Genomic DNA, 21,726 nt, shown 5'->3' with positions numbered 1-21,726 from the left:
GTCCCTTAAGAAGGTGAGAGTAGACTTGCCCCTTAAGGGGAGGTGAGAGTAGACCTGTCCCCTTAACAAGAGGTGAGAGTAGACCTTTCCCCTTAACAAGAGGTGAGAGTAGTCCTGTCCCCTAAACAAGAGGCGAGAGTCAAACAGTCCCCTTAAGAGATGAGAGTAGACCTGTCCCCTTAAGAGGTGAGAGTAGACCTGTCCCCTTACCAAGGGTGAGAGTAGACATGTCTCCTTAACAAGATGAAAGTAGCCCTGTCCCCTTAACAAGAGGTGAGAGTAGGCCTGTCTCCTCGACAAGAGGTGAGAGTAGACCTGTGCCCTTAACAAGGTGAGAGTAGACCTGACCCCTTAAGAGTTGAGAGTAGACCTGTACCCTTAACAAGGTGAGAGTAGACCTGTCCCCTTAAGAGTTGAGAGTAGACCTGTCCCCTTAAGTGTTGAGAGTAGACTTGCCCCTTAAGGGGAGGTGAGAGCAGACCTGTCCCTCAAAAACAGGTGTGAGTAGACCAGTCCTTTAACAAGGTGAGAGTAGACCTGTCCCCTTAACAAGAGGTGAGATTGAACCTGTCCCCTTAACAAGAGGTGAGAGTAGACCTGTCCCTTAACAAGAGGTGAGAGAACACCTTTCCCCTTAACAATAGGTGAGAGGAGACCTGACTCCTTAACAAGAGGGGAGAGTATACCTGTCCCCTTAAGAGGTGGAAGTAGACCTGGCCCTTAACAAGAGGTGATATTGAACCTGTCCCCTTATCAAGAGGTGAGAGTAGACCTGTCCCTTAACAAGAGGTGAGAGAAGACCATCCCCTTAAGGGGAGGTGATAGTAGACCTGTCCCCTAAACAAGAGTAGGGAGTATTCCTGACCCATTAAGAGGTTAGGGTAGGCCTGTCCCCTTAACAAGAGGTGAGAGAAAACCTGTCCCCTTAACAAGCAGTGAGAGGAGACCTGACCCCTTAAGAGGTGAGAGAAGACCTGTCCCCTTAACAAGAGGCGAGAGTCAAACAGTCCCCTTAAGAGATGAGAGTAGACCTGTCCCCTTAAGAGGTGAGAGTAGACCTGTCCCCTTAAGAGATGAGAGTAGACCTGTCCCCTTACCAAGGGTGAGAGTAGACATGCCTCCTTAACAAGAGGTGAGATTGAACCTGTCCCCTTAACAAGAGGTGGAAGTAGACCTGGCCCTTAACAAGAGGTGAGATTGAACCTGTCCCCTTAACAAGAGGTGAGAGTAGACCTGTCCCTTAACAAGAGGTGAGAGAAGACCATCCCCTTAAGGGGAGGTGGTAGTAGACCTGTCCCCTAAACAAGAGTAGGGAGTATTCCTGACCCATTAAGAGGTTAGGGTAAGCCTGTCCCCTTAACAAGAGGTGAGAGAAAACCTGTCCCCTTAACAAGCAGTGAGAGGAGACCTGACCCCTTAAGAGGTGAGAGAAGACCTGTCCCCTTAACAAGAGGGGAGAGTTGACCTGTCCCCTTAAGAGAAGAGAGTAGACCTAGTCCCCTTAACAAGAGGTGAGAGTAGACCTGTCCCCTTAAGAGGTGAGAGTAGACTTACCCCTTAAGGGGAGGTTAGAGCAGACCTGTCCCTTAACAAGGTGAGAGTAGACTTGTCCCCTTAAGAGGTTAGAGTAGACCTGTGCACTTAACAAGAGGTGACAGTAGACCTGTCCCCTCAACAAGAGGGGAAAGGAAACCTGACCCCTTAAGAGGTGAGAGTAGACCTGTCCCCTTAACAAGAGGTGAGAGTAGACCTTTCCCCTTAACAAGAGGTGAGAGTAGTCCTGTCCCCTTAACAAGAGGCGAGAGTCAAACAGTCCCCTTAAGAGATGAGAGTAGACCTGTCCCCTTAAGAGGTGAGAGTAGACCTGTCCCCTTACCAAGGGTGAGAGTAGACATGTCTTCTTAACAAGATGAGAGTAGCCCTGTCCCCTTAACAAGAGGTGAGAGTAGGCCTGTCTCCTCGACAAGAGGTGAGAGTAGACCTGTGCCCTTAACAAGGTGAGAGTAGACCTGACCCCTTAAGAGTTGAGAGTAGACCTGTGCCCTTAACAAGGTGAGAGTAGACCTGTCCCCTTAAGAGTTGAGAGTAGACCTGTCCCTTAAGAAGGTGAGAGTAGACTTGCCCCTTAAGGGGAGGTGAGAGTAGACCTGTCCCCTTAACAAGAGGTGAGAGTAGACCTTTCCCCTTAACAAGAGGTGAGAGTAGTCCTGTCCCCTAAACAAGAGGCGAGAGTCAAACAGTCCCCTTAAGAGATGAGAGTAGACCTGTCCCCTTAAGAGGTGAGAGTAGACCTGTCCCCTTACCAAGGGTGAGAGTAGACATGTCTCCTTAACAAGATGAAAGTAGCCCTGTCCCCTTAACAAGAGGTGAGAGTAGGCCTGTCTCCTCGACAAGAGGTGAGAGTAGACCTGTGCCCTTAACAAGGTGAGAGTAGACCTGACCCCTTAAGAGTTGAGAGTAGACCTGTACCCTTAACAAGGTGAGAGTAGACCTGTCCCCTTAAGAGTTGAGAGTAGACCTGTCCCCTTAAGTGTTGAGAGTAGACTTGCCCCTTAAGGGGAGGTGAGAGCAGACCTGTCCCTCAAAAACAGGTGTGAGTAGACCAGTCCTTTAACAAGGTGAGAGTAGACCTGTCCCCTTAACAAGAGGTGAGATTGAACCTGTCCCCTTAACAAGAGGTGAGAGTAGACCTGTCCCTTAACAAGAGGTGAGAGAACACCTTTCCCCTTAACAATAGGTGAGAGGAGACCTGACTCCTTAACAAGAGGGGAGAGTATACCTGTCCCCTTAAGAGGTGGAAGTAGACCTGGCCCTTAACAAGAGGTGATATTGAACCTGTCCCCTTATCAAGAGGTGAGAGTAGACCTGTCCCTTAACAAGAGGTGAGAGAAGACCATCCCCTTAAGGGGAGGTGATAGTAGACCTGTCCCCTAAACAAGAGTAGGGAGTATTCCTGACCCATTAAGAGGTTAGGGTAGGCCTGTCCCCTTAACAAGAGGTGAGAGAAAACCTGTCCCCTTAACAAGCAGTGAGAGGAGACCTGACCCCTTAAGAGGTGAGAGAAGACCTGTCCCCTTAACAAGAGGCGAGAGTCAAACAGTCCCCTTAAGAGATGAGAGTAGACCTGTCCCCTTAAGAGGTGAGAGTAGACCTGTCCCCTTACCAAGGGTGAGAGTAGACATGTCTCCTTAACAAGATGAGAGTAGCCCTGTCCCCTTAACAAGAGGTGAGAGTAGGCCTGTCTCCTCGACAAGAGGTGAGAGTAGACCTGTGCCCTTAACAAGGTGAGAGTAGACCTGACCCCTTAAGAGTTGAGAGTAGACCTGTACCCTTAACAAGGTGAGAGTAGACCTGTCCCCTTAAGAGTTGAGAGTAGACCTGTCCCTTAAGAAGGTGAGAGTAGACTTGCCCCTTAAGGGGAGGTGAGAGCAGACCTGTCCCTCAAAAACAGGTGTGAGTAGACCAGTCCTTTAACAAGGTGAGAGTAGACCTGTCCCCTTAACAAGAGGTGAGAATAGACCTGTCCCCTCAAGAGATGAGAGTAGACCTGTCCCCTTACCAAGGGTGAGAGTAGACATGTCTCCTTAACAAGAGGTGAGATTGAACCTGTCCCCTTAACAAGAGGCGAGAGTAGACCTGTCCCTTAACAAGAGGTGGGAGTATTCCTGACCCATTAAGAGGTTAGAGTAGGCCCGTCCCCTTAAAAAGAGGTGAGAGTAAACCTGTCCCCTTAACAAGCAGTGAGAGGAGACTTGACCCCTTAAGAGGTGAGAGTAGACCTGTCCCCTTAACAAGAGGTGAGAGTAGACCTTTCCCCTTAACAAGTGGTGAGAGTAGTCCTGTCCCCTTAACAAGAGGCGAGAGTCAAACAGTCCCCTTAAGAGATGAGAGTAGACCTGTCCCCTTAAGAGGTGAGAGTAGACCGGTCCCCTTACCAAGGGTGAGAGTAGACATGTCTCCTTAACAAGATGAGAGTAGCCATGTCCCCTTAACAAGAGGTGAGAGTAGGCCTGTCCCCTCGACAAGAGGTGAGAGTAGACCTGTGCCCTTAACAAGAGGTGAGAGTAGGCCGGTCACCTCGACAAGAGTTGAGAGTAGACCTGTGCCCTTAACAAGGTGAGAGTAGACCTGTCCCCTTAAGAGTTGAGAGTAGACCTGTCCCCTTAACAAGAGACGAGAGTAGACCTGACCCCTTAACAAGAGGTGAGACTCTCACCTCTTGTTAAGGGGACAGGATTACTCTCACCGTGAGAGTAATCCTGTCCCCTTAACAAGAGGTGAGAGTAGAGCACTACGTAATGAGAAAACAAGTGCAATTATTTCAAGCTTTTAATACAAACTTAATAAACCATCAGTCCTTCTTAACATGTAAGACACTGACTCCAAATACTTTGTTATACCGTTTCTTTTATCAAGTATTGCACAATGTAGGTACAAAATTAATATAGGATTACATTTTGTCCATAATATAGCAAAAATCTTTTCAACTTTTAACAGAAAATACAACTCTTGTTTTTTCAAAAAAGCAAACATTCTTAAATCCCACCGCTGGAATAGTCGTCATTCGTTTGAGACTCAGTATGTCCTATTTTTTTTTTTTTAAGATGGATTCATTTTACAATTTCAATAAAAAAGAAATAACACAGGTTGCTGCAGCCATCACAGATCACTGGAGTAGTAAAAAGATAGAAATGCAATACCATGTCATAGAAACAATATATACTCTGATATCTTACAAACTCTGTACTAAATTAAATTATACAATCAGAATAAAGACTGCGAATTCCATTTACTCGAGCCAAAGTTGAACATTGGCGATGTCCAGTTATACTTCAAATACTGAAAGAGGCCATGAACTGGGAAGTTGTTTTCTTCCTTATATATTTATATGTAGCATAAAATTGTCACGTAAAAAAAAACATTTTGTGCTAGGTTGGCAAATGAAATGACAATGATTCGTTCTAAAGTGACCAAGCATCTCGTCCTACAAGCCTGGGGGGTCCAGATGCCCCCCCCCCCCCCCCCCCGAGGGGTCCCTCCCCTCCGGGGGTTGGGGGGTCTCCTCGCCTCATGTTGCTACGGCGACCGCGCCCCCCGGCCCCATGGTCCTAGTGTTGGCCGTGACATCCTGTTTGTTTCTGGGTTTCTGTTCCGGGTTTATGTGCATTTTGATTCCCACTAGGACCCCCTCCTCCCTCTGGGGGTGAGGGTGTAGTAGAGGAGTAGAGTAGTAGTACTAGAGGAGCAGCAGCAGAGCAGTAGTTCTACCAGTACTCTGGTACTCAGAGCAGTAGTTTTACTAGTACTCTGGTACTACAGAGTAGTACTACAGAGTAGTAGGTCTACCAGTACTCTGGTACCATAGTGCAGTAGTTCTACCAGTACTCTGGTACCATAGAGCAGTAGTTCTACCAGTACTCTGGTACGATAGAGTAGTAGTTCTACCAGTACTCTGGTACTACAGAGCAGTAGATCTACTAGTACTCTGGTACCACGGAGCAGTAGTTCAACTAGTACTCTGGTACTACAGAACAGTAGTTCTACCAGTACGCTGGTACCGGTGACTAGTCCCCGACTAGTTGGCCATGACGGGCTGGTACTGCTGGTGTGAGTACTGCTGGTGTGAGTACTGCAGGGCCCCCGGGCCGAGGCCGTCCATCAGGGCTGCGTCTCCCAGCCCCCCGTACGCCGCCAGCATATCGAGGGCGTGGCCGTAGCCCAGCGGGCCCAGGCCCAGGGACTCCTCCCCGGGGAACAGGGGCCCCCCGGGGCTCCCCGGGCACTGCAGGCTGGGGAACACAAACTCCTTGGCGTTGGGGGAGAGGGCGGAGGGCTTGAGGTGCGGCGGGCCGTACAGCGACAGCATGGAGGGGTGCTTCAGGCCGCTGGGCGAGCTGCGGGCTGTTTGCTTCCCCGCGTTGCCGCTGCTGTTGTTGTTGTTGTTGTTTCCCATGTTGTTGTTGCTGTGGTTGCCGCTGGGGTTGTTGTTGTTCCCGCGGCCGCTGCTCTTCATCTTTGTGGAGCCGAACTTGGTGGCGGCGAAGGTGGCGGTGGTGAAGGTGAGCGGCTGGGCGGAGCGCGGCAGGAAGCAGGGGCTGCCCGCCTCCGAGTGGCCGAAGGGCGGCGAGGGGGAGCTGGAGGCCGGGGAGCCGCCGCCCCCCACGCCAACCACCCCCCCCCCACCCGGGGGCTCGCTGATGGGCAGGAACACCTGCGCCTCGGGGTTGAAGCTATTCCTGATCTCCTTGTCCAGGTCCGCTCCCGCGGCCCCGCCCCCGCCCCCTTCCGGCCCGCTGTCGTCCACGTACAGCACCTTTACGGGGCCCTTGTCTCCGATCTGGTAGGACACCTCGAAGGGGTCGATCCACACGCTCAGGTCCTGGGGCAGGTTGTGCCGGACGTCGACCAGGTCCAGGCCGCTCTGCCGCGCGGCCTGCTCCACCACAGGGTCCACCTTCACACCAACCTGCAGGCAGCGGTACCCCGAGCCCTTAGAGGGCCGGTCGGGGTACCAGTGGCCCTTGAACTTGGCCTCCAGCTGGCGCTGCAGCTCCTCTCCGAAGGTATTGACACGGCGTCGCGGCAGCTTGTTGTACAGGTAGGAGATGAGGAAGTTCAGAGCCACCTGGATCTCCAGCTGCATCGCTGAGGGGGGGAGGATGCTGGGGGCCGGGGGTCTAGAGGCCAGGGGGTCTGGGGGTCTATTGGCCTCAGGATCTAGGGATCTGGGGGTCTTGTGGTATGGGGGTCAGGGTTTCTGGGGTTCTGGGGTCAGGGCGGTCTGCTAGGTTTTTTTTTTTGTGATAAGGACTCCAGCTCAGGAGATCCACTGGTTTGGATCTGGTAGAGCAGGTGGAAACCGGTAAGAACTTAGAAAAAAAGTAAGTAGTGTCCTTCCACAGAAGTAGGTCACGTCTCCTAGGAGAAAGGAGAGAGGGGAGGATTAGCATTCATGACACATAACGATTCCGATTGGTTCATCATCATCGTCAACTTGGATTTTAAATAACACCGATGCTGTATTGTTTATTTTATATTAACACGTAACGCAGCCGATGACACGTGACGTGCGCAGTGGTCCCATTACCGATCCGACGCGTTCCTCCTCGTCGGGTCAGTTTTACACACAGACGATAACGCTCTACGCTCACTGGGCTCTCCGACCGCATATCCATGAGGCTCAGTAGGTCTGACCGGTTGTCTAAAGGGCGACCATACCAAGAACTAAGCTGAATCAAGATCAGACGGATCGACAGTCAGCGAAAAAGCAAGAGAGGGAGAGACGGGCTGAGGGTGCTACGACAGGGTGGGGGTGCTCCGACGGGAATACACCTCAGTAATTAACAGTCTCCTATTAGGTTAACATAAGCACACGCACACACGCACAAACGCACACACGGCCTGACGCAGCAGATGTAGGCTACTCCAGTGAGCCGACATTAACGCTGTCTGATACTTACTTTAGTTTGTATAAAAGTGGATCCTCAGTAGTTCAGTAGTGCAAAAAGACAAGAGTGAGATGACCTAATAATATAAAAGTATTCCAGCAGCATGGTTTAAGGTAGACGTTCTCAAAGGTCCGAAGGTATATATTCTTCAGATGTTCTCCAGGTTTATGTTCAATATATGTTCTTGAGTATGAAGGTAGATGTACTTCAAATGTTCTCCAGGTAGATGTTCTCCTCCTCAGGAGCAGCGGCATCTCCGCTCGCCGCCCCGCGCGCCACAAATTATAGCCTCACGAGGGGGCGGGGCCGCGTGTCAGAGAGGAAGAGAACACCGCGCGCTGTGATTGGTCCAAGCTCCGGGTCACGCCCTCTGTCAACGACCCCCGCCGTCGTTCTGATTGGCTGCGGTCACCAGAAGACACGTGACGCTGTGGAATGAAGCCACGCCCATATCATGTGCGTCACGGACGGTGTTGCCAGATTGGGGCATATATCACGCAGAATGAGGCAACCCTGGGGCCTGGACACGGACCAACGGTCTGCGCCGACAGCAGAGGACCAGAATACCGGAGGAGACGCGACGTGGTTTTATTACCGACGTAGGGACACACAGATGGCATTCTAACACTAACCCTAAAGCCTTTCTGATCCACCTGAACGTATTTCTCAACTGAAACGATATTAATCACCCGCCGAGTTAAATTTATATTCTAACCAGTGTCCCACGGTATCATACCCGCTGTGTTTCTAGATACAGGTACATACAGGTGTAGGCTATGAACTCAGCGTTACAGCCTCCGTTCCTTCCGTGCTAGGGGTTATATGTTATCATGTATGTTATAACGGTTTATAGGAGCTGTGTGTTCGGAGGTTCACTCGCCGGAAGCACACAGACAGGAATGGGGGCGCGGTCCGCTCTCTGGAATGGGAGAGCGCTCATTGGGCGAGAACGAGGAGGATGTGAGGCAGCCCATTTCGGTCTCTGATTGGTGGAGGGCAAGGCAGGGCGTGGACCCCCCCTCTCTGTCTGTCTGTCTGTCTGTCTGTCTGTCTGTCTGTCTGTCTGTCTGTCTGTCTGTCTGTCTGTCTGTCTGTCTGTCTGTCTGTCTGTCTGTCTGTCTGTCTGTCTGCCTGCCTGCCTGCCTGCCTGCCTGCCTGCCTGCCTGTCTGTCTGTCTGTCTGTCTGTCTGTCTGTCTGTCTGTCTGTGTGATCCTAAACACCTTGGAGACCGTAATCCGCAGGATTACAGTTTATCAATTGTACGTTTGAATAACCGTTCCTCTATGGTGAGGAGATGATAACACTCTGTTATGGTGGAGCACAAAGTGATAAAACATCCAGGCTGTCTGACAGCTGGAGAGAAACTAGTACTAAACTGTCAGGCGAGTTTGAACCCGACTCAAATGCCAACGTTTTAACATTAATAAAGCGCTAAGCATTAAAGGTTGGGTATGGAATTCGCTTTTTTGGCCATTTTTGCAAAATTACTTGAAATCCTTATCATAACCCACTTACAGCCACTGAGTTAGAAGTACTGACATGAATGTTAAACAAGTCAATCATCTTTGGAACGGGCAGGGCTCGAAAAACTCCAGCCAATGATTTCCAGAGCCACCGAGTTGCATTGGACAGTAAGTACGTCAATCAAACGGTCGTACTGCACTCCCCCTCCCCCCGCGCCCCGCGCGCAACCCCTTCGTGCAGTACTCGTGACCCAGAGCTCGTGACCCAGAGCAAGCTCCTGTTTGTTGTTATCCTGCGGTAGCTACTGGAACTAGTTAATCCACATTTGGACCTAGCAGTAGAAGACAATTTCCATGGCAGACAAGACGCCACCATCCCCACCACCACCACCACCACCAGCAAAGAGAAGGAAAACTCTTTTTCAGAGAGTAATGACAGGCTATGATATTTTGCCATAAACTTGGGTGAAAACTAGGGTTGCCGCGTATACCGTGTTACCGATGTTAGTGGGAAGAGGCAGTGAATGAAGTATTGATTAGACAGCGATTTATTATTAATCATAGCAACGCTGGTAAACAAACCTGCAAAGCCCAATCCTTACGAGAGCTCACCCGCTACGGCCATCCGGAGGCGCAGAGCTTTTTGCCGTGATATTATATATACAATTATATTACTATTATACAACGGGGGACCTTAATCCAGCGATCTGATTGGTTCCTAATTGTGGTATAATGAGCGTATACATAACTGCTATGACGCCCGATCATTTTGTGAAAGTTTGCATATCACTCCGCGCCTGAAAGTAGAAACAGTTACAAAGTAAAACATATGTTGGATGATTGGAGAGGGTGTAAATGTTGTTACTCTGGGAGTGAGCAAGGCGATGGAGAGACCAACGAAAGCTTAGGCACACGGCGAGTGAACTGCTCCATAAGATAAATTGCCGGCGAACCGCTCTAGCCGAGCCTTCTCTCGGAGGGACGCTAAAGTGTTTTGCATAGCGACCGTCGTGCATTTTGAAGGCAGCCAGGAGGGACTACTTTTTTGTATTCTTTAATAAAACGGGTACTTTGACTTTCTTGGTTTTTTTAAATGTAGTGTGTCTATGAATTTCGTTTCGCCATAATAGTAACCGTTGTATAAAAGCAATAGATCACTTCAGTCAATGGTATGTGCTAATTATACCACTGTGAAGGGGGTCGCCGGCCCTCCGCTGCGCGTCGGGGCCGGACAACGACCCTTAAGAGTGGTATAATGAGCACATACCACAGCCTGTCGTGATCTATTGCTTAATTATATATAGAACGTTATAAGACGCTGTCATCGAGAATTGGCGCGCTGCCAGACGCTGTTACAGTGTGAGAGGAGAGTTGACGGAGAAGATGGCGGTTGACCTAGTTTCAAAGTTTATACCGTTTATACTCGGTAATACCGGTGTTGAGACGAGTGTATTACTCGGTGTGAAAATGTCCACACCGCGGCAACCCTAGTGAAAACCAGGACTTCCAATACAATTATATGAAACAAACATACATTTTCTAAAAATAGTAATGATTTATGTCACCGTTTAATGTTTATAATATCTGGTGCAATTTACAGCTGAATGTAGTGCCATGTTGTTTAACGAAAACCTACGCTAGCCTGGCTCGCTCTCGCGCATCTGTGTTCGCGCTCGTGCATGATTGCGCGTCCAGGTACTTTGAATGGGTGGAGTCAGAGTCAGCGTTGAAGGAGAGGGGGGGAGCAGTCGGTGTGGAGGAGGCCAGCAGTAGAGGCTCCTGTTCTCCACCTCCTTCTGCCGCAGAGGGGTGCAGTCTGATCCTGGAGGAGGAGGAGGATCAGTGTTCTCATAACGTAGGAGATACTAGAGGGACAACCACATGTTTCAATAACCGAGGTGGGCTGAGGCCTGTTTCAGGTAGCTGGTTTAACATACTCTGAGTTTAATCCTGCGCTCTGAGTTGGTTGACTCAGAGTTCAGGGTTGAAAAGCAACTCTGGGTTTTCGGTTTCAGAACAGAGGGGTGTTCCACGAACGGAGGTTTAACAAACACTGAGTTAACGCTGAACTCTAGGTTGATTGACCCTGTGCCGACCAACCCAGAGTTTTCGGTTCCACAGCAGCGGTTAGGCATTAGTTCAATCAACTCGGGGTTGGTTAACACAGGGTTGTGCGCGTCCACGCCAAACTTAAAAAGACGTGATGTATGGATCATGGAAACCCTGATCGATATGGCGAAATGGGCCGCTTCAATGAAATGGAACTCCAGGTTCTCCTGGAGAGCTATGACGAGGAGAAGGACATTATCACAAGAAAAGGGAACGCTAAAACCTCTGGAACCCGGAGAACCAAAGCCTGGCAGCGGATCGCTGACCGCGTAAATGCGTTAGTTAGGCCTACACGTCAAAAGCATGATCCTTAATATTTGAGCCATGAATATATAAATATCCCAGTTAAGCATTCTTAAAGATCTACCACATAACCCCTTTCTTCTAAAACAATATGTACTCCGATTGCTTCCAAGCGGTCAGAGGATCAAGTATAAAAATTAAGTATAAAAAACATACAAACAAGCTTTTCCCACCATCGTATTGGTATAAATTTAAATAAGGCATTTTTTTAAGCCAATCGTGAAAAGGCCGACAGTCGGCAGACTGGATCTGGCCCTCAAATTGTCTTGACCCCGGTGGAGGAGCTGTTAATAAACATGAATTCAGGGCGCCCTGGCATGGAGGGGGTACCTGGAGGTACCTACCACCTCAGAGAGTCATGGGCCATACCCCACACTGGTTGAATGTAGGTTTTTGTGATTTCTTGTAGGCTATTTTAGATTTTTTTTGCCTTCGAAGTAACACATGCAAACCGTGTGCTTGCCACAGCGCATACTATTCCAAATGTTTCTTTTTTCGGTAACTGGGTAGAAAACCTAAAAGTGACAATTCATCAACTTCACAGATGGATCAGTGCTTGTAAGGAAGCCGCCGGCTACGATCGAACATTCTCCAGTGGATGCAAGTCCGTTAGGACTATTTTATACTTTATGTTGTAGGCTAAATGCCTCTCGGCATAGTACTCAGACAATATTCTTTGTATGATAGGAGGCCGATACAAATCTTGGATGGGTCATCTGAAACGACTGTGATGTGCTCAGCATCTCCAGCATTATAGCCTAGATAAAACTCCCCACGATCAGCTAGTGGCTTCTCGATGGTGAAACCCTTGTCTGCCATGCAGCCATCTCCTGGCTCCAGTAAATCCAGCAGTCCACCTCGTTCAGTCAGCTCTGGGTCGGAGATGGAGCCGGTGAAGAGACTTGACACAAAAGTCACAGCACTACAAGGGGCAATCCCAATCAAGGCCTTAAAGGTTGTTGTGTTCTTGTAAGATGATGTTCGGGTAATCATCAGATGATTACCCGAACATCTGGACTGTACTGCACAAATTAGCTTGGCATGGTATTCTTGACTTGCTGTTTACTCATCCAGATGGGGAGGGAGCCAAGGAGCAGGTAACGGTAGTTGGCCCACGGTATAACAACATGGGAGACAGTGGACACACTGACCTGAAACATGTCAGCCAGCACCTTCTCTTGCAGTCCTGCAGCAACCCGGCAGCAGAAGAGGAAAAACTCAACCAGTTGCAGTCTACACGTTGGACTGGGAGAAATGGGTTCAAATGTTTGTTTCTTTTTCTGAGCTTTCGACCAATAAACCAACATGGAGGCAGATGGTTGAATAACCTCCCAGAAGTCACAAAAAACATCTCTTGACGTGAATCTGGTGTAAAAAAGGGTGTCCGCGTCTGAGACACAGAATCTGTGAAAAGGCACTTGAACCACTTTCAGCTGTGACAGCTCTCATCATCTCCTTGACAGTTTCTTCCAATTGCTGTATGTGTACAGCAGCAGCATCCAGTGCACCTATGAGATGAGGAAAAAAAAAGAATACATCTAACCCAGATTTTGGCTGTGACTTGCATATTGGAAGCAGTTTGGACCTCTAAAGAAATTGCTTTTTGTAGCTCAATATTGCTTTTAAATTTTGCTTTTTATAGCTCAATATTCACCTTTACAATTAAGTAAGATATAAAATGCAACATTTGTACTTGTGATGAAGCTTTTCACATTGTGGTTTGGTCAAATGCTGGGACATTAATAAGACTAAACATTTTGTGCCCGAGTTCTGAAAAGTTGACCTACCTCCTCGGTATAACCTACTAAGAGCCCATTCTGTGATTAAACCATAGGTAGTACATCCTGTCAGGTAGGTGGTTTAAGAACAGTATGGGGTAATAGTAAGCCAATATTTCAGAACACTAACAAACACTGACAAACCTGGTTTAGGAGCAGAACCGAAATCATGTTCTGTCATCACCACCGAAGCTGAGATCTCCTCCATCGGCTCTTATTCACAGGGCAGCGGTTGCTCCAGAGGAAGGGATGGGTGAACGTCTTGGCCTAAGCGAGTTGATGCTCTTTTATAAAAAGACCCCCTTCTTGGCAGTCCCCAGTTGTTCCACTGGAAACGGGAGGGTACAGACCCGATTTTCAGTCGCTTGGTGTGACCCCGGTTGGTTGCTAGCTGTAGCGTTTGTAGTCTGATTCACTAAAGTGCCGGCTACAAACAAACGTGCTACCTTGTTTTATTTTAAAGTTTGTCCCTTCATCCCGGCGAACCGCTTGAATCCACTTCTTCCTTAGACTCATTTCAGTCGGGAATCCATGAAAACTTAAGTAGGGTTGGTGTTGTTTGTTAGATGTACAAAGTGGAACAGAGCAGTGACATCTAGCCTTTGTTCCAGCCATGGTGGAAGTGCGCCGGAAGTTTTCATGCACAACGAAGACAAATCCCACCACCGGAACCAGGAAGCGTGATAATCCCCTATTGTTTACTGTTTACTGTTTTTGTTTACTTTTTATAGTTAGTTAGTTAAGAGTTTATTGTTTATCTTATATTATTATTATTATTATTATTATAATTATTGTTTACTGTTTATTTTACTTTTTATAGTTATCTAAGAGTATTGTTTATCTTATATTGTATAGACCAATTTTCACCTTACGTCAGAACGACGTCACACAGGCTCAATCGCGCATGACGGTGGCAAAAGACAAACAGAAAAATGTCGTGTTGTGCCGTGGGATGCCAGAATCGTAATTCTGTAAACAGTGACCTGAAGTTTTACAGAATACCAGCAGATAACAACTCGTTTAATGCCAACCGCAGACGTCGTTGGTTACAAGCTATCAGAAGATCAGATTGGAACATAGACCTTATTAAAAATGCCAGACTTTGCAGTTCACACTTCATATCAGGTAAGTTAACCTAAGAACTTCACTCAATCAGACACATCACTCGGTTTGGCTTACAACAACAAAATAATGGTAAAGTTGTACGCTTATCTAACGCTAGAACACAGAGTAATGTAGTTTTAGTCGTTTTAGCTAACTTACCTTAAATTGTGTTACGTTGTCTTGACTACTTGCTAGTCTCGTAAACTTGGCAAACTCAGGCTAAATGTACCTGTTATATCAGGTAAGTTAACTTTAGAGCTTCACTCAATCAGACACATCACTTGGTTTGGCTTACAACAACAAAATAATGGTAAAGTTGTACGCTTATCTAACGCTAGAACACAGAATAATGTAGTTTTAGTCGTTTTAGCTAACTTACCTTAAATTGTGTTACGTTGTCTTGACGACTAGCTAGTCTCGTAAGCTTGGCAAACTCAGGCTAAATTTACCTGTTACACTATCGTACTGTCAATAACTAGAATATTGTTTTTTGGACAGGAGAGGTCTCCATGGACTTCAATAGTCCCGACTTTGTACCTTCTGTCTTTTCCTTCGCAACCCAGTGTGAAATAGACAAAGGAGATACAAAACTTGAGAGGTAAATATTGTCACTTTAGCCTTATTTAGTTGCTAACTGGAATCACATTGCATGCATCAAAATGCAGAGAATGTATGGCAAGTAAGGTCAGATAGTTTTTAGATTATTTGTCAGACCAGATTTTTGTAATGTCTACATTGTCTTGTGAAGCCCTGTTAAGCTATGCTATGTAATTTACACTTCACTTGGTTTTGGTACCTGATAACCTCCTATGATCTACCAAGCAACTAAACTGTTTTGGACTGACTGTTTGACTTCATCTCTGTGTATCAGATTTAAGAGGAAAAGAAAAAGGGAAGAAACCATCCACAGACCACCAGATGATGTACAGCGGTCCAAAGAAGCTAGTGATGAGGCTTCTGGAGCTTGCCTGTCCTCAGATGACTGCAGAATGGAGCCTGGTGCTGATCAATGCACTGGTAAGAGCTTATAATACCTTAACTAATGTAGGGCAGTCATTATTAGGATGAATCAGGTTTTGTTTATATATTGTTGAATACAGCATAACTGTGTTGTTAATGACATTGATCATTATTCTGTTTAGCACATGCTGTTTGAAAACATCCTTAAATTTTTTTTGAGATTTTATTGAGAAAAGCTCAACTTAAACAAGTGACAGTGCTTATTTTATTAAGTCTTAAGTCTATTACTATCTAATATCTATTTCAGAAGCCACAGTCCCAAAGGTTCTCCATGATGATCTGAAACACAAGTACAGCCAACTTTCTACAGAGTGTGTCAACATGCGTTTGGAGATCGACAAACTGAAAACTGAGAATGAGGAACTAAAGGCAACACTCATGAATACACAATTTTCCTTTAGCTCTATCAAGAGTAAAGCAGTGCAGGTTCTGTTTTTCACAGGGCTGACCAGTGTCTTATTTGAGTGGTTGAGTCACAAACTTAAAGACAGTGTAGAGGTTGTGCGTGGCTCTATGAACCTGAAGGATCATCTATTGATCGTCCTAATGAAACTTAGACTAGGGCTCTGCAACAAGGATATTGCTTTCAGATTTAATGTCACAGAAAGTGACATTTCAAACATTTTGAGAAGTTGGCTCCCTGTTATGTCTGCGACTTTAAAGCCTCTCATAAAGTGGCCAAGCAAGCATGCAGTATTAAAGAATATGCCAAAATGTTTTAAACCTAAATATAAACATTGCAGGTGCATTATTGACTGTACAGAATTTTTTATCAATAGACCCACAAATTTAACCTCCAGAGCCCAGACGTACTCGAATTATAAAAGCCACAACACTATTAAATATTTGATTGGCATGTCACCTTCACGAGCCATTTCTTTTCTGTCGGCAGGTTGGGGTGGGCGAGTTTCAAACAAACAAATTACAGCTGAGTCTGGATTTTATGACCTTCTAGAGCATAATGATGAGATACTAGCAGATCGGGGTTTTACCATCAGAGATGAGCTTGCCACACGTGGTGCCACACTTAGGATCCCTCACTTTACCAAAGGTAAAAAGCAGCTCTCTGCTCAAGAAGTGGAAATATCAAGGCGTTTGTCTAATGTGAGAATACACATTGAACGAATAATAGGTAGATGGAAAAATTTTAAAATTCTGACAACTATTATTCCACTCACACAGGTTGACCTGTTAGACGATATAGTGATTGTTTGTGGAGCACTAACAAACCTTTGTAAATGTATAGTCCCAAGATAGCTTAATTTAGATGTATTCTGTAAGTAACTGTTTATTGTCATCAACACAATTAATTGCACATTCAAGTGTTAAAATGTAAAATATTAGTACTGTATTAAATCATTTGCTTCGAAGAACATTTCATTCTGACTTGGTTTTTTTTGCACTGTTCACAACACCAATCCACAACCTTTCTTCTTACTCTGGCACATGTGTAGTGGAAATGGTTCTTGCACTTTGCACAGTCAATCATCATTCCAAAGTCTGGCCTTTGACAGTGTGAGCAGACTGTAGGTGACTGCATCAGTGGATCCATGCTGCGTGTTAACAGCTCAGGCAAAATACTCTGTTTGAAGAACTTTTCAGCTTTAGGCAGGACTGCTTGTAGCATTTCTTCATCTCTGGTGATGCGGTTGATAGCAACAACTTGCTTTGTCCAAACCACAAAGTCGCAGTACTGGGTGTTGCATACAAACATGTGTAGCTGAACTTGATGGTAGTATTCATGATTCTTCTTTAATTGTAGTGCTTTGTCTAAGCAGAACTGTGTGTCCTCGCTACTCCCTGTAAGACCATCACGGTATTTGTATGGACACTTAATCTCTAGGGTTGCTTTCCCACAGCAGATACAGTTTTCTATTCCATCCGGCGATGCCCCAAGATGTGGTTTGTCTGGCCGCACAACAAGACCGCAAAGCTCCACTTCAAAGTTGGAATGTTGTGCTTTCATTATTTCTGTGTATTGTCTTCTGGCTGTGTCCTCCATATCTCTTCCCCAAAGTACTGCTGGCACATGGGACAAGTCTTGTTTATTGTAGTGCATTACCTGTTTTACAAGGTTTAGTTTAGCTGTTTCGGTTACTACAGTGTATACACGATGTAGGGTTGTGCTTGTTATCCTTCCATTTCTGTGTGTGTGCCAGGCCTGAGACTGTGCCTGATTTTTAGTTGTAAGCTCAAGGTTTACACACTGCTCATTAGTTAAACCCTTCCTCAGTTTTTCAAAAGTCTCAAAAGGCATCATACAGAGCTACTAGTGGCTCTGGGAGGTCTTCGGCCTCTGTGTCAGATTCTGTTGCAGAATCTGTGTCACTGAGTTCCATGGTAGTGAGTACAGCTGCGTTAGGTGCCAGTAGTTTCAATTCCGCAATGTCTTCATCTGTCAGTTCTGAATACACAAAATAAATATTAGATAACTTATTTTCATACATCTGCCATTAATAGTTACATGACCCTGATTATAACGTATGTATTTACATTAATTATAAAATATAATGAATACCTTATTGCTATATGTACATGACCTGATCTTGCCTACATTCAGATTGTGCCTACCGTTTACATTATTCTGTCTACACTTTACTCTGACTGGCTTCAGTTGGGTGTCTGTCCTTTTAGCCTTTCTGAAGCTGATCTCGCTTAGTCTGGCTGGTTTCACCTCTCTCTTGGATGTGTGGATCCACATATTTGTCCCTGAAGTACAACACCTCTCCGTCTTTCCCATCCTGACCCACACCTCAACTTTGAACATTAGTGCAGCTGCATGGCTGCAGCATGACCCTAACCTGAACAAAACATTTTTTGTACGTTAGGCTTTACATATACGTTGCTGACACTGACAATTGGGTAAATAATGAACATTTACAATAGTAAACTTATGTTGGTTTACATACCCAGCCATACAGGTGCAGTTCGCAGTAAGAATACAGTTGTTGGTCTTGTTGACAATAACCCAGGCCTTGTACAATTCTGTCTTCTTTCCCTGTCTTTGGCTAGGCAGAACCTCCGTCTTCAAACAAAGTTTTGAACATTGTAATCATGCCATAGTATGTCTTGGACATGACCACACAGAACAAAATTGTAAGCATCCAGAGACTTGTACGCTTTTAGCTTCTCCCGGGTATATACACTTGGAGTTTCGATTAGGTAATTATATTGATTGAGATGAAAGAGCAATGGCGACCTACCTGTAGTTGTTTTTAAGAGTGGGATCGAGAAATGGATCGTGGGAGAAAGATTCCGCGATCTTACAAGCGATATTTATCTGACGAATCACAAGAGATTCCTCGGACTACTGAGTTATATCGAAAGCTTCCGAAGTCGGCGAGGACGGATTCGACGTCATCGTCAGATTCTGAAGATGAATCACACGGGTTGCCGCCTGCGTCTGCATCAGAGATTTCAGAACAAGAACTTGTTGTACAATGTCAAATAGAGTAAGTATAAGTGGATCGGTGTAACTTACACCTGATGCCATAAATTACCTGAGCAACTTTTTAACTGTTTTAAGCTGCTTAAGCTGCTCATACAGCAATTTTTCACCTACAGTTTGATTTTAGAAATGTTATTTTGGCAAAACGTTCTGTAATGTTGGCTCCATGAGTAGATGTGTGATCATATGTTAGAAGGTAAATGCAATGCTGTAATGTGCAAATGTTGATGGTATAGTAATATTAAGTTACATAACACAGCCATAATTGTCCACACAAGGTTCACCCATTTGGCTACAAAATGGCTTATATAACCACAGCAGGGCTGGTAATTTATTGCATAAAAGTTATGTGCTTATAGTTATACACATAGACATCTTATAGATAGACGGAGCATTGGCTGCTGGGACGCGAGAAATACGGCCGCCATCTTGGAGTGGTCAACCGGGAGCAGCAACAGCAGCAGAAACAGGATGCCGGGCTGTTGTTCAGCGTATTCCTGCTCAAATCGGCGGACAATCCATAATAGGAATCGGGGGATTACTTTTCACAAGCAAGATTTAACATTACCGTACTATTGGTATAATTAGTATTGAATAATAAAACACGCCAAACCATGTGGCCTTTATCATAGCTACACGTATGACAGTGTGGAGCGGATGACCACTCCAAGATGGCGGCCCCGCGTCTCGTCGGCGCCAGTAGGCGGTAGCATTCGATGCTCCGTCTATCATATAGATGTCTATGGTTATACAGGCATGAACGGGTAAATCACAATCAGGGTCAAAAGTCAAAAATAACACTGTTACACGAGATTTAATATATTTTACAGTGTAAGAAATAAACCTTGTAAGTAAAATCTTCCATGTGATACTTAAATAACTAAGAAAAACGTATTCAAATCTAAACATTTTGGGTACAATTAGTCATTTTATGATCTGAAATTGATGAAATTCCATTTTTATGAATGTTCATTTTACATATCTTAATGTTCAGTCTGTATATTCTTTGTTTAATATCGATGCAATATAGTGATTTTTATTCATCTATGGTGCATTGGGTCAATTTATAATTGGCTGAATTGAACTGCATGGGGTTGAATTATTAGTTTATGACACAAAATATGCATTATATATGCTACATTCTATATACCATCTATTTGCCCTTTTTTATTTATGGTACTCTATATTTAGTACATCGAGGCAGTAAAATAATCAGTGTATAAGCAATAACTCATACTCTCTTTAAAAAAGATTATATCATTTAATTATATAAATCATTAATTTCTATGTCAAACATTTGTATGTGTCTTATGTGACATGTTTTATAGGTATAATATAAGTGTCAACATGGTACCATATGGTCAGTTACTGTGTAACTGAAGCACAAATATTTACATTAATTTTCCCTTTATGTATATTTTTATATATTGTCTTTCTAGTGACATCAGTGATTCATCTGAAGATGTCTCTGCTGGCTCTGGCCCAGAAAGGGGAATACAAATGGAAGTTGGAAATATGGATGAACATGGAGGCAACACATGTGACAGTGAGCTACTACAGCATATGGTAGGCATATTTTTTAATGATGACCTATGCGATGTATCAATAATTAATGCAACTGTGTACAATGTTAAAGTTAAGTAAAAAGAACATTTCACCTAATACAACTGGAATAAGTTTGATAAGCGATAAGCAAAGGAGCTGAGAGAGAAAAGAAGAATACAGAATAAGGCTATTCTTCAACTTTGGTGGGACATAAACGATAATGATTATGTTAACAAGATGTGAATCCTCTTCAAAGCAGCAGTGTTCATAAGCAGGATAGAAAATAATTACCAAGCCAATATAGCCATGGAACCTTGCATTAATACTAATCCTGATATTTCATTTCCAGAATGCTCAACAAGAAGAATATGAAGGCGCAGAGCAATATATAGCAGGGGATGGCCACGAACATGGACAGCCTGGCTTTCGTCAGGTTAGTTTATATATATAACTTGTCTGTTATAACAAGTAATGTGTAAAAACTGGTGACTTTTTAGTTTTACTTAGAGAACCATATCAAGGTGTAGCGTGCCGAGGGTGTAAGTGGCCAAATCGTATCGCTGCCACGAAAACTGTAGCGTGCCAAGGGTGTATGTTGTAATTACACACTGCTCTGGGGCCCACATCGTAAACTAAACACACTGGAAAAAGGTTTTTAAGCCGTACTTCATCTGATTATTATTTTGTAATTCAATTAAAATAAAAAAAAATTGTTTTATTTTTAAAATAACTTTTTTTATTTAAAAATACTGTGAAATATAGATATTTTTAATTAGGAGCTCAATCAAGAAATATCCATTTTGACAAATGTAAAATGTTAAGGTTGTGTATTCAACTGATTAATAATTTTGTCATTCAATCCAAATAAACATTTTTTGTTTTCTTCCTAAAACACAGTTATATTTGATTAGGAGCTCAATTTAGAAATATTTGTTTAGACAAATGTACAATTTCAAGGTTCCGCACAAGCCTGCGCATGCGCATTAAATACAAAGACGCTTACGGCTACTGGACCAAACCGCAGTGTTGCCAACTTAGCGATTTTGACGCTATATTTAGCTACTTTTCAGACCCCTTTGGCGACTTTTTTCAAAACAGCGACAAGCGACAAATCTAGCTCCTTTTTCAGCTGCTATTGGTGACTTTTGGCGACTTTTTGAGGTGAAAGCACTATCGCTATTACCTCTTCACAACGAGCACCGGGTGCCTGCGCGGCCCCTCCCCCGTCTCAACGCACTAACGCCCCGTGCCCACTACATGCGTCCGTTGCGTGATCCCCATTGACTTTAATGGGGACGGACGCGCAATGCATTGTGGATCCGTACGTTCCGTTGGAGCCTTCGGCGCCGTCAGAAAGTTGAAAAATGTTCAACTTTTTGGCAGCGACGGATCCGTCATCCAATCAGATCGCTGTACGGTTGCTGATTGACACCCCGCCCTCATGAGTAAAATCCTCAGTTTGTCGATGCTCATGCTAATGATCATGTGTTTTTCCCCGCGTGTGATT

General features: G+C 45.1%; 1 protein-coding gene across 1 annotated transcript; it reads right to left on the bottom strand.

Annotated features, from left to right (window-relative positions):
• Window positions 1-4,318: 4,318 nt before the first annotated feature.
• On the bottom strand, window positions 4,319-7,719 carry tob1a (transducer of ERBB2, 1a). The gene is made up of 2 exons (XM_056607120.1): window positions 7,461-7,719; window positions 4,319-6,918 (listed from the first exon to the last, which is right to left on the bottom strand). Exon 2 carries the CDS (start codon window positions 6,641-6,643, stop codon window positions 5,576-5,578), a length of 1,068 nt encoding a protein of 355 aa, XP_056463095.1. The 5' UTR covers window positions 6,644-6,918; window positions 7,461-7,719; the 3' UTR covers window positions 4,319-5,575.
• Between the last annotated feature and the right edge of the window lie 14,007 nt (window positions 7,720-21,726).

This window comes from Gadus chalcogrammus, chromosome 2, assembly GCF_026213295.1.
Source record: "Gadus chalcogrammus isolate NIFS_2021 chromosome 2, NIFS_Gcha_1.0, whole genome shotgun sequence".
In the NCBI taxonomy this organism is placed as follows: Eukaryota; Metazoa; Chordata; class Actinopteri; order Gadiformes; family Gadidae; genus Gadus; species Gadus chalcogrammus.
The sequence above is the reverse complement of the archived record's forward strand: the minus strand, read 5'-3'. Positions and strand labels throughout refer to the sequence as shown.